Source organism: Ischnura elegans, chromosome 2 (genome assembly GCF_921293095.1).
Source record: "Ischnura elegans chromosome 2, ioIscEleg1.1, whole genome shotgun sequence".
NCBI lineage: Eukaryota > Metazoa > Arthropoda > Insecta > Odonata > Coenagrionidae > Ischnura > Ischnura elegans.
In genome coordinates, this window is record NC_060247.1 from 54,724,192 (window position 1) to 54,738,360 (window position 14,169).

The 14,169-nt window shown below is 36.4% G+C and overlaps 1 protein-coding gene across 1 annotated transcript; it reads left to right on the forward strand.

Annotated features, from left to right (window-relative positions):
* Positions 1 to 206: 206 nt before the first annotated feature.
* On the forward strand, positions 207 to 4,450 carry LOC124174060. The gene is made up of 3 exons (XM_046553196.1): positions 207 to 329; positions 963 to 1,361; positions 3,688 to 4,450. Exons 2-3 carry the CDS (start codon positions 970 to 972, stop codon positions 4,220 to 4,222), a joined length of 927 nt encoding a protein of 308 aa, XP_046409152.1. The 5' UTR covers positions 207 to 329; positions 963 to 969; the 3' UTR covers positions 4,223 to 4,450.
* The last annotated feature ends 9,719 nt before the right edge of the window (positions 4,451 to 14,169 follow it).

The following is a 14,169-nucleotide window of genomic DNA, read 5'->3' on the forward strand; positions in this document are numbered from 1 at the left end:
TACTCTAAAACGATGGAATAAAAACAACATCTACGGAAGAACTGAAAGTTTGGCATCTAACCGTAAGAAACCAATAACAAGCTTACTAATTGATAAGCGCCTTCCTTATTTCCTCCTTTCACCTTATCTCAATGACTTATCATGTGCTGGCTGGGATTTTTGTTCATTCATGAGAGCCAATCTTCACCATGGAAACAAGCATTTGTTTAATATTACTACAGACTAATCAGAAATAACTTGCTGTATTTTTTGTAATAAAAATAGTATTTGACAGAAACCATGGAAGAATGAGATTGAATTGGACAGTGTTCTCACCACAGCATATTAAGGTAGCCAAATCTATATACATAGGGTGCAACTATTTATTCAGAAAAACCAATTCAAAATTCTTAAACATTTCCACTTGAGAAAATATACATACATATTGGGTAATCCATCAGCAAAAGACACAAGATATGTGCATTTGCTGCATTGGCAGACATTAAGAGACATTTAATGACAGGCATAATAATAATTTCTGATATTGAATGAAAAATCATACACCAAATAGAGTAAATAACATGACAGTGGATATCTATTTAAACGTAGATAGAGGTATCTGTGCCCAATACTATGTATAAGGCTGCAATATTAGTTTGACAGGGTTCTAACTATATTGCAAGCTTGCTAGTTTTGAGAAAATTGAGTTCCTCTCTTGCATATACATATTTTGTTATGATATTATGTTGTCATATTTATGAATTTATTGGCAGCTGAAGCTTTCTTTGTGTTTTGCCTGAACTTGCGGGGAGAGCCAGTTAGTCAAAGAGGCTTAACTCCTATCTCATGAATTCATATTTCACCAAAATGTTGCAGTTAGAACCTTACCATGCCAATTGAACATTTCAGACATGTAACAAGATGCTGGTATTTTGGATATGTGTTTTGAATAATATAATAAGTAGAAATGCATTGTTTTCTAGCACCAAGATGAAAGAAGAGAAATTATTGCTATTCCTTCTGTTGGTTGTACATTTAAATATCAACAATTGCAAGTACACTGCATTTGGAAAGAATTTACATATCCCTGATGAAACATCTGATGTGATCAGAGTTCATTATCAAGGTCAAGGTAATAAACTGTCTGAGAATAGATACATTACAAAATCAAGAGGGAGAATAAAAAGAGACTTTTCTCAGAAAAAGGATGAGCAAGAAGATAATCAGAAAGGATTTCATCACAAAAAAACTTCGAACAGTGCCCCAGAAATTAATTTTAAAGTATATGTCTCAAATAATGAACTTGAGAGAAATGCCATAAAAACAAAAGATATTGAAGAAAATGATGGAAATGCGGCAGAGAAGCAAGGAAGTCCTAAACGGTCAGTTAATATGATTTCTTCTTATATTTTCTCATGCCAAAGGCATTGAAATTACATATACATTTGTACATACACTCTTGCCGGTTGACAAAATATTTCCAGCCCTCAGCAGGGGTAGTAGCTAAGAATTAAGGCTAGGGGAGGTTATATGCCCAACTAATACTTAGGGGTGTGGGGGTATTGCATACCTACCAGGGTATGCAGGAGTTGCTGGGGCCCTCCTCCAGAAAAATTTTAAGATTAATGGTTCAATGGCAAGTTTTTCGGCTTTCTGAGGGATATTTGATCAATCCTAACTCTATTCTATAATTAATACTAATCCAATTAAGTAAAATGGATTAAACTTAAATATTTCTCAGAGCTCTGGGTGGGGGTGTTTATCCCCCAAAACCCCCCTCTCGCTGCACCACTGGCTCTCAGTGCATAAATGAATAAAGCATTCAAACATTAACAATTACATAACTCCAGAAACATATTTCTTGGCACACATGATAAATATCTTTTCTCGTTCACTGCTGGTGAAAAAAAGCTGTAGAAAAGTAACAGAACATAACAATTTGGGCTCTTGAGATATGAAAGGAAGCCGACAGAAAGGCAAGAATAGACATGGATATTGACTGATTTTATAATGAATGGCTACATCCATGGTAGCAATTTTTTACCAGAACCTTGGTAAAGGCATTCCAAAGCAAAGAGGGAGAAGAAAAAGGGATTTTTCAGAGGAATAGGATGAGCCAGATGGTAATGAGGAAGGGTTTCATCAGAAAGAAACTTTTGAATGTGGTCCAGAAATGACATAATTCTAAGAAATATCATTCAAATGATGAATTGGAGAGAAATTTTAAATTTTACCTGCAATAGATAACTATGGGTTAACTCCTAATTCTATCTATGGGTCTTTTTCTCTTCCTCTTCCTTACGTATTAACCCAACCTAAGTTTTAAGTTTTTTTTTCATTCTCTTCCAAAGTAACCCCTCATCAAATGAGCTCAACAACAGGGTGCAGCTAAGAATTTTAGCTAAAGCTGAGGGGGTTTCAGGCACAACTAATGCTGGGGTGCCTGGGGGTGTGGTATACCCGCCAGGGTAAGCGGCAGGTGCGGGGGCTCTCCGCCAGAAAAGAATTTGAGATAAATGGTTCAAAATGATGAGTTTTACGGCCTTCTGAAGGATATTTTGTTAATACTCACACTATTCTATAAGCAATATTAATCCAATTAAGTAAAATAGATTTAACTTAAAAATTTCTCTGAGCTCTGGGGGCAAAGGGATTCAAACCTCCCAAATATTTTGGGAAATATTGTTTTGAATGAATCCTCTCAAAATGAACCTACCTCGAAACATTTTTCACATCACAGCCTTAATAACTTAAGTGAGGCAAATACATCTAGATATTGATTATGGAGGTAGCAAGTCTAATGCAACTCAACCATGCCTTCTAAATAATTAAATTGAAATACATACTACATAATTCTATTGACACATTGCCTAATTTATTGAGAGATGTACATAAAATTGGACAGATGCATTTAAAAACAAAACAAGTTTTAATGTGAATGACCAGATATGCAAGTGTCATCTACATCTACATAATACCCTCCAAGCCCCCTAAAAATGCCTATTGGCAGAGGTTGTTGGGACACCAGCCGTTTACGTATATTAAGCAAATGCTCGAACAAAATTATGATTAGCATTTATTAAAGTCCTTTATGATTGGCGAGAGAAATGAATTCCCATATCTATCTGTTCTACAAAATATCTCTCTTAATTTATCGCTTCTGTCGGACCTGGAAATAAAGTGGGGCTCTAAGATGATGTACTCCCTGTCGCTCCTAAAGATAAATATTCTCAACTGTTCAAGCTATCTAAGCCTAGCACGCAGTCTCCAAGTCTCTAGTTACTCCCAGCCTAATTTGCTCAACATCTGGGTAACCCTGCCTAATGCCCTTAGCAGTTATTGACAAATCGCCCAACTTTCTTTTGTATTTCATTCAGTTCATGGATTAAGTCTTTCTGCGACGCATCCCATATGCTCTCAGCATATTCAAGATGAGTCAAGTGGGTCACTTTTAATATTCTTGGGAAAGCTGAAAAAAAGTTTGGGGGCTGCTTTGGCACCCTTCCTGAGGCTACTGGCCTAGCTAAAGATTTCATTTATGGTCTCTGATAACTAAGCAAAATATGCTGGCTTAATTACATAAACGCAATTTTGGAGTTTGGAATACTTTTTAAGTTAAAACTGCTGGTTTGTTATTGTAAATAAATTTAGCATTTTTTCAAATGCTGGGTTCACAAAAAAATGCTCATATGACTTTATTGTCAACAGTATCACACTATGGAGTCTGGAGGGACTCTCAGATGATTTTTCAAGAGATGAAAACCAACTTTCTCTAGATCAAGGAGAAAAAATTGGTGATGAATCATTGCCAAGCCTTGTGAGAAACATTGAGCCCACAGATTTACGGGCATATGCTCAGTATCTCTCCTTGATTGAGACTGAGGCTGATGATGGAATCAACTTGGAAAAGAACAGAGGCCAGCTATTAGGATCACTATCCAAAATTAACAGGAATGATGATCACTATGCTCAGAGAGGTACCAAAAAAGGCCAAACAATCAAGTCTAAAAAAAGAAGGAAAAGACTGATGTGTACTGGTGACAGTTATGCCCTACCAGTTATGATGAGGAAAAGGGAAATTAATAAATTAGAAGAAAAGAAGCAAGTTGACCATGAGCCACCTATTTCAAATGCAGCTGGAACAAATGAATCAGGTTTAATTGAAATAGAAAGAGAGCAAGAAGTTAATGAGGAAGCCGTGAAAAAGGAAAAAGATGAAAGTGAAGCAAAAGAAGTGCCTTAAAAATATGCACAATAAAAATAAATAATTCCTTGAATGAAAGGTGGCAAGATAATCATGTTGATTTTACATTAAGGAGGAAATAATTCACATTCATTTGAGACAAATTTTAGTTGCACCTTATCATGAAGCCTTTTCCTGCATTCAATTCTTTGCTCAGTCCCAAATTACATTAACCATTCATTATAGCAATTATATAAATCATACCAGAATTAAAATAATGAGATATAATTTGCTGTCTTAAATTTTGAAAAAGATAGCATGAATTGAACAGCCCTTGACATAGGCGGATTTCAGGGAGTGGGGACTGGACCTCCCCCAGAAGCTTAAAAAAAAGACAAAATTTTTAATACGTTATCATTATGTTGTTTTGAGTATCACAGAATCTTGATAATTTTATTCCATATTAATAACTTTCATATTAAAATGGAGATAATATTTCGTATAGTAGGTAATTGTTGTATCTTTTTTTCAATCTTAAGAGTGAGATTGTTTGCCTCTCAGATTCTTGTGCCCCCCATAGAAAAAATTCCTGAATTGATCCTTGGCCCTTGATTGTACATACTGACTAGCTAGTGTCATCTACTATCCATAGCGTCAATCTGCCATGAGTATAACATTTGGGAATAAAACAGCAACTGGCTGAAAAATGAGAATCCTGTGTGATGAAATCTTAGAAAAAAATTCATTTAGCGTTAATATAGCGTAGGTATATCACACCAATGAACTAACTGGCAATCCACCAAGTGATCTCCCATGGTTTTTTGGCGAATACTGATTGAATGTCATTTTGAATTGATGTTTGGTAGTCACCGATTTGAGTTATCCTCACTCCCATAGCACTTCTATTGTACAAGGGCTGTTGCTTCAACATATGTTCAGCAAAATTGCTATAAAAGCAAACTGACAGGTTCTGGGTGCAGGAGTTTCACAGCGTCTGAGATTACCAATGCACGCATGTGGCACAGGGCTCAGGAAAACATTTCTTAACAATCACTTATTAAAATTGCCTATGGTTGGAAAGTTTCCTTTGCTTGATATGGTATTAATAATCCTTATTTAAGCCAAGCGCTACCTGTTACCAGGGTACTATGCTACCTGCTAGCAGCCTGCATCGTATCGGCGCTCATAGCCTCGAACCAAGGTGGCCTCAGGCGGTGGCAGCTGGAACCAGAATGATGTCACACGGGGTTTTCCCAGCATTCATACTTAGCCATCGCATTTTCGCACACTTGAAAATTTTCACTTTTCATTTTATCGCATAAAATAGATATTGTCATTTAAAAATCTAAAAGCGCAAAACACGTACTCTAGGAATAATAATTTTTCGATTTAGGCAAAAGAACTGGGAAACGACCCTATTGGTTAGGTGTGCTGCGGCTTCACCAGGATATGAACGGGGGATCCTCATGACTGTAGCCAAATGCTCTATCCATTAGGCCATCAAGCTCCCCACCTAAGCATCGAAGATAAAAAATATTATTTGAGATTTGAAGAATATTTGAAATATCTTCATGTAATTGGAAATGCTTTTAATTCTTAGTCAATGCAATATAAATTTCTCCTAAATAACCAGAATCAAGAGTATGAAAAAATCAGATTTTTCGTGCATTTGAAACGGTATATATTATAGATGACTGTAATATTGACAAAAAGTAAGCAGGCATCAACATTCGGATATAAAGTAAGATAGGGATAGTCTACCTTATTTCTTACGATGAAATCGTTCAATCGAAAACTCAGACTGATTTGCAGAAAAAAATCTACAATTACGTATGCCCTCACAGAATATGAGGATGGGAAACATTGATAAATCGAAAACTTTCACAAGCAGATAAGTAATTCTCGCGGCTCACCTTAAAAATAGATCCACTAATCCTACAATTCATTCCCTAAAAACAAGACGCATACTTTCCCTGAATCCACATATAATGCCACCTAGTATTCATCTAAGACATGCAAGATAGCATAAAACTCAGGCGTCTCGGATAAAAAATTCTACAGATAAATCGGGAAAGCCGTTAAAGGCAGGAAATATATTTACTTAATTTATTAGGTAATATCCACAGCTACTATTTACAGAAATTTCATGACGAAACTCCACGTAATTAATATATTTTTAGTCTTTTGAAAATCAATAGAAGGCCAAATTTCAATAAAATATTCGCCTCAGTTGTTTACGTTCCCATAAGTATATTTGACCCACAAATGATAATTCTGTATTACTTGAAAGTAGCAGTTGTTTTTCCTGAATTTCGCGCCTCCCACGTTTCTTTTCCAAGGCGATACTTTATTTTAAAAAATCCGGAATTTGGATTCGCGTCTTTAATTCCATCGTTCCCGAAAGATACAAGTTAAAATTAATTTTATGGGATCATCAGAAAGATTATAACAAGAGAAAAGGGGCGATGAAAATGAAATGAATGAATGAAAAAAAAAAGAATGAATATTTCATAAATTTCGAACTATTTGTCATGACAGAATTTTAGGTTTAGCGGTAGTCGGTAGAGTATTTATTTTGTGGCCCACACCAACATTTATTTTGTGTCCCAAAAATGGTCTCATCTTAACTAAACTCCAGTTTCGTCATCTAATTCCAAAATATACAAGAATGACATGTCTTAAGGTAAGTGAGGAAATTTGGAACGATACATGTCGATTCTTTTTATTTCCTATTGTCGCGCACTGCTTCATCTACAATGGACAAGTTAAAATCGTGCTCTCAATAACCATAAAAGTGGCGAACAGAAAGTTGATTAACTCCCTTCCTTCAGAACAAATAACTTCAATGCACAAAAAATGAGTAATATGGTGATTAAATGACAGCGGATATAGTATGAGAAGTATGTCTGTAACAAGTACCTAGATTCCCTCACATGTAGTGGTTACAACGGGGCAAACCCGATATTGAATTCCACTGATAACCCCAAAAATATCTGGGATGAGATTGCCGTGAAATTATTTGTATGAAATGGACATCAACGATTCAAATAGCTCACTATAGATCGACAAGTCCTGTAAAACAAAAGATTACACTCAAAATATCTCTGTAACAGAGTAAATTCCTTAAAAAAACTTAAAAATTTCCTTAAAAGAAAACTGTTTTACAGGTAAAATATTAGATGTAATGGGTATAATTTGTATTAATTTTCATTTATCTATCTGCTAAAATTACATGCATTTTTCTGGAATTTTGAGAGTAAATAAAAATGTGTACATTTTACACAGCCTGCAAGTAAGAAGCGTATTTTTAAAACTTAAGGAGAGGTAAGAGAGTAGTCAAAAGAGGACACGGCCTCGGTATTAGTTCAAAGGGGAAGGAGAATGTACAACATCGGTTCCTAGTGTTTAAAAAATTGCATTTATTCATTGAAGTACTGGGAAAATGCCATCGAAGCGTGCCTCATTTTTTCCTTCACCCAATTTCTTGTCCGAATTCAATGGAGAAAATTCAATTCACTTTCTCTATTGTATTTCTATCCTGGAAATTTGTTCCAAGTAGGCGGCCTCCTCTAATAACCCGAGGCCTAAACAACTGAAATCTACAGAAGTTTGTGTTAGCCGCTGCACGCAGTCACTAAGAAATTCTCGCTGCCAACAAAAGAGGTCGTGGTGCTGTTCACGATGGAAAAAGAAAGCTCACTGAATTGGTAATCGTTTTTGCCATGTCGGAAGCTCGTTAGCGCTCCATGGTTTAAATGAACGTCATTTTGCGCTCAGGCGGTGGTTTTAATGTGACTCTGGTTATACGTAGGTATTTAGCACAAAAATAAGTTAGCTTTATCAAGCGATATTATTATTATTATTACTATCATAAACTGAACTGTAAAAATTTTGTTTATCCCAAAGATACACACTTGAACAGAAAAAAATGACTTCATGTGGAAATATAAATGCGTTTTTTTCGAAATTTCTACTTAAAACATACAATGCTTAATTGAATTAATACCATAGTCGACAGAGAGCTTCTTATGTGCATTTTTGTTGTCACAGACTGAAAATGCAGTTATTCCTGTGAAAGTTACGAAAGTATTATTAGGATATGAAATACATTTAAATGGGATAAGATTCAACTGGCTCGTATAAAAGGTCTATTTGTCATGACATTTGTCTGAGCATCATGGACCGCCCTTCTGAGATTGAAAAAAATGTCTATTTTCATTTTTTAAATCGGTGAATACGCTACGTAAAATTTGAGCAACTATGCGAGGTAGAGTCTTGATAAGTCGGCAGTGGTGCGAAATTTGCGACGAGAAAAACATCTGGAGAATTCGAATCTGGTAGACTGCTGGAATGAAAATGAACGTGCTGTGATATAAAAATATTCAGTGGGTAAGTCATATAATGAAATGCTATTCCATGGAGATGACTACTAAGTTGCGATAAAAATACTCGTACATACAGCGACTATTCAGTATACATGGGGCGTTACAAATGGGTTTCCGCAGCACCAAGCCATCCTCTCTGAATACGGTGGATGAAGTCGTGACTATAGCGAGAGAAAAAGCAGGATCTGCATTTTAAAAATCTTCGCCAAGGCGAAAAAAAACCCTCTTCAGAAAGAACTGAAAGAGATTATTTCCGCTGGAGAAGCGATGGAAGATATAACGATGTACGAAATAAAAATGTCGAAAAAAAAGACGTTCTCATTTATTTCAGCTCGCTACGGATTGACAGCAGCTGCGAATCCCTGAGTATCGGGAATGGCAACGATCCAAATGCCATGGAGTAGACACGCTAGTGAATGCGTATTCGTACGACACACAAAGGGAAGTATTAAACTCATGGTAGTCATGGGAAAAATAAAACTGAACGGAGCGTTGGAATATATTCCGATCAGAAATTTATGTGGGAGGAAATCAATTAAAGCTGCAGTTTTTAATGAAGTGGAGTTAATGAAGAGATAATAAATAATAAAATTCCAGTGGAACGGATGTAGGTTACAAATTTACACCACCGCGACTGTAATCCCTGTCACCTACTCGGCTAAAACAAGCATAATTCATTGAATTTTTAACTTTCGGACAATGCGACGAGGTTTAATCCCGGAGAATGTCACCTGAGGCAGCCTTGAAAGTAAATAACTTTCTATCAATGGTTTCCCGCTGTGAGACTGGTTTTCAGTTCTTTGTTCAAATAAAGACTAAGGGCAGAGACCAAAAAGGGCAATCCAATATCACATGAGCTTGCATTAAGTGATACCTTCAAAGCGTTTACAATTTTCACAAAGATACGGATAAGGTGATTAGAGGTAACTTATACTTTGATATCAATCGCATTACTTTCTCAGCTCAACATATCTGTTCATTAATGATTGTTGATCCGAACAAAAGTTCGAGAGAAAACATACGAATCTTCGTGGTCAAACTATTCTGTAACAGTGCTTTTGCAATGCATGTTTTGAGCGTGAAAAAGCGAAATTGTCAATATCGTAGGTGAAATGCAATTTGAGTTTCTGAATAAAGCAATAAACTTCCATTAGACGCTGAAAAATAATTTTTCAAAGAATGAAACAAAGAGACATGGATAAATCTCACAAATCATTTATTTGACTGGTCTTCCGCCGGTTCGACAAAAAAAGTTTGCTTCCACTGCATAGGCAAGGGAACCTCGCCAATATGAAATGCTAGGGAACCAATATTCTATCGGAAATCGCCGGGTGCCACGGGAGGAAAACTAAATCTCGAATGTGATGATGTGGCGACAGGTTTTCCCTTCGTCAAGATTTCTGTGGTTTTGGTTAATTCTTTGGTCTGCCCAGCTCCTATTGAATGAAGAGAGTTTATTGCTAAATAAATACAGCAACTTCGTGAAACACGCTAGAGAGAGAAAATCTAACAGATTTAGTAAATATTTACATTCTTTAAATCATTCAAAAATGCAAGTGGAGTATTCAAATTAAAAAGAGTCGTCATGAGGTGCTAATAAAAGGAACTGAAGAAAGAGTGAACAAACTCGGAAAAATGAAATTTTTTGGAATTCAAAAGGGTCAATACAAACGCGTCATGATGATGATATAAAAATTAGTATCCACCTTTTAAGGTCACATTGAATAATGCTCATAAAAATCGAATAAAAATCGAATAAAGAAATACTTCAACGCAAGAAGATCACTCACCAGCTCAAGAGAAATCAAATATTTCTTTTCGACCGATATTTGACTTTTATATATCTTTACTTTCTAGTCAACCAATCTCAAAACGGCCGACAGATAGTATTGACGGAAAGACAATTCAAGAAGACTTTAGCTAACCATTAAAATAAGGGATTCCAAGGTTTCAGTCCATAAATATGGATTGCCATTCATCATGACAAAAAATATAATTTTCCAACACCTGCACTGAACTAAATGATCGCCGAAGAGCTTCTAATTCTACTCATAAGAGGTATATATACTGTTAGAAATTTTCCAGGAAAGCTCACTCGAGCAATAATTTACAATTTATATCTATTAATTCCAATACAAAAATGAAATCGCAAGGCTTCACAGAACAATCTTTCCTAATAGTAGTGAAAGAGGCTTTCTAACGGATATAATATCGCGGATTTCCGTAATGACACAGCTGTGGCAATTTTCTGGAATTCTTACATTTTAGCATACTAGGTTTTTATGCCACGCAAAAACAATATCATTCAGTAAAAAATGAAAGCATATAGCTTTTCGAAAATAAGGTTTCACGACGTCACGCTCCTGGCAAAAGGGAACAAACCATACAATCGTTTATAATACACACTCAGTACGTTGTCGTAATACGACAGATTTAGAGATTTTGCGAGAATTCAAATGGGAGATTTTCCATATTTTACTCGGCATGAAAATATACTAACCCATCAAAGAATCAAGAGCATCCAACTCACCAAAGCAACATGTGTTGTAGCGCAACTTTGAAGTAAACATCATTTGGAATTACATGTTAAGAATGAGTCGAAAAATTTTAAAATATCATTCATATGCACACGCACTGAAGCTTCTGTCAGGTTTTAAGTCTCTCAGCAGTGAAATGTAACACACTGATAGCTTCCGGAATTCAGTAATAGCAACCGGACAAGTTGGAGATAATTACACCCATATTTTCCCGGAGACGGAAGAGGATCTTTTTTATAACCTCACCGCGGAGTAAGTTTTCTGCATATAATGACGAGCGATTCCCAGGCGAGATGCGCAGACGGGAAATCGAGAATACAGTGGATGCATGCGATACTAAAGGGCACACATGCCGGGGATTTTGCGACTTGCTGAAAAAAATAATGAGCACGTGCCGACTGAACGTGGACGGAAGTAAAAAAAAGTAGGCAATACAAAAATGCTCTTATAAAAAAAAAATACCAAAAGAGTATGGTGTAGGAAAAGACGTAAATGTTACCCTGAACGCGCATCAAATCTGGAGGGGAATAAAAAAACCTAAAGATAATAAATGCCAACTATGTAGATTCCCACCTCAAGGTAGAAGTTGATAGTGCTTCATGCCAAACCACTTGTGGTATTCGATATGTTTTTGGGTTAGAAAAAAATCTCACGAAAGGAACAAATGTGCAGACGCATTCATCTCTCAAAATTTGACCAGACATTGCTGATGGAGGTTTCCGTGGAATAGTGCAGTAGGTGGAGCCAATTTTCCTGGTTGTCCTCCGCGTGGATTCATTTTCGTGACTACAGATTCGCCGACGTTGTACCAGGTGTCTTCAGGTTTGAAGTTCTGAGGTTTCAAACCTAATGGCGCCAGTTGCAACGCCGGCGAAACTGACGTCACGAAGACGAATCGACACGGAGGACACCCCGGAGATCTAACTGTGCCCATTTGACCAGACAACTGTCCAAGATGGAGACAAGAACCAAATTATTCGTCTTCTTTTCTCTAAAGCCAAAAATAAATACGTAACTACGAGGGCCTACTGAATATCGGGGAGTTTACCTTTACTCCGGTTAGTGCATGCCTGTATGTTTAAAAATATTTGATACGGATGATAATTCCTCGAAAGTCATTGAGTCATCTGCAGAGGTGTTACAGGGAGGGTAGGAGGAAAAAAGGTGTTAGCGCATAGGTTTTATGATACCCGGAATTGGTTGCTAAATGAGGTTTTTTGGTGAAAGAATTTCCCTAAAGGTTTTCTAAAATATGAAATATTTTTTTGAATTGTTAATTTTTTTCTCAAAAGATGTTGGGGGAAAAAATATGATACCAAATAATTATCTCTTATCCGGCTTTGACAATGTTTTACCCTAAAAAACACTTTTTCACTCTGTTTAGGCATGGAATCCTCCTGTACTTCATTTTCTTTACCCTTAACCGTAATTGATCCGCCTCTACACTCAGGTATCATCCTTATGGTCGTTGGGAAACATTTTATTCCAACTAGACTACTTCTCTAAAAATACAATTCTTCTAAATAATCGACAACCTTTCGCAAATCCTACGAGAAAGCCATTAGATATTGCTTGTACCAGATAAGGAGCTTTTAAATAATGCTTACTACTTATAAATAAAATGTTGAGATTATTTGCTAAAATACGGCCACGAGGAATACAGCTGGAAATGTTTTAGTGGTCCAATAAAAGATTATTCTTGTAAAACAAGCTTGTTTACATTTTATTTTATTTATATTATTGCTAAATAACCAGAAATTCTTGGATTTCTAGACCTTCCTACTGTTTTAGATTTCACTCCATAATATTTCTGGACAACGGTTATACATAATTGAAAATTATGGCTTATCGTTTCCTCTAAACGACACTGCCCTCTAAAGCACTGGATTTTTCCTGCCCATTTTGGAAAACGCCCATCGGAAAAACATAACAGGAAGTCCTGGCGTCCTCTAGGAATGCATAAAACAAATACATAGTCATAGATTACGCAGTATTTCGGAATTTCCGGTTAAAACGAGCTTTGCATTTATGCTTTATATTTATGCATTGATGCTCCATCGTTTCCAAAACAGTGGCTTTCACTAAATGTGGATCAGAGTGCACTTTCGTAATAGATCGGCAGTAAACAAAATGAAAAGTTTACGGGAAGTGGAAAAGATAATGTGGAAATAAACCACATCGATATAACAACGTATAACCGCAACGCATTACATCCGCTCATTCACTTACACTCAATGTAATGTTGTGACTAGGTTAAAGACACAGAAAAACGATATTGACAATGGTTTAGATTAGATATGAACAGTGCAAATAAACGCATAATTATTCATACATGCCATTATAAATTAAAAAAAATTAATAGTTTAAGTTATAACAACTCGATCGAGTAAAAAATTTGTTCTCAGGTGGAAAGAATTAATAGCCAAATTTCCTCCTAAGACTAAGGCAAAGGATGAATTAAAATCACCCAATAAATAGTAATTGGTCGCCAGTTAAGCCCCTACGCGTGGAGGTTTACTGTCAGTTTCTCAAAGAAAAGGGCCTTGCGGATACGCTCACAGGATGCCACATGAAATATTACCTTCTTCAGTGTCAGCCGTTGAGATTCTAAGAATACTGTCCACCTAGTCGAAGGTCATAGAAATGGAAAGCTTTTTTCTTTCACGGGTGACCATAATTTTCTTTCAGCCGACCTTTAGTTGGTACGCGTCGCGCCGGGAGGAAGCCGTTTCTAGAGCATTATGGAATTCCACTACTTTCACCCACCTGGCACGTCTGTCACTGTTTGTCGCAACGGATTCCGGTTCATCTGTAAAACTCAACAGAAAGAGGACTTTTCCGTATCGACTGCCTATTGGCACGCAACGGAATTCAATCGTGTAACGTTGCTTCCGCGTTGGCTAAAAGGACAGGGCACTAGCTCGGGGTGACTTTAGAAAAGTACACACGGAGGGAAAAGACCCGAGACAGTTTTAAGAAATTTCTGGCAGATAACCGTGAAAAGCTTATTAATAGCGTAATAAACTGAAATGATTTCAAATTGGATATAATATGCAGGGTGCGGCAACATAACTTCTTTTTTTTA

What these genes read in the sequence shown, in the direction of transcription:
- LOC124174060 (XM_046553196.1), top strand. Translation starts at nt 970, where the DNA reads ATGAAAGAAGAGAAATTATTGCTATTCCTTCTGTTGGTTGTACATTTA. An exon ending in AAGCAAGGAAGTCCTAAACG is followed by an intron (nt 1,362 to 3,687) that starts GTCAGTTAATAT and finishes TATTGTCAACAG; the next exon opens with TATCACACTATGGAGTCTGG.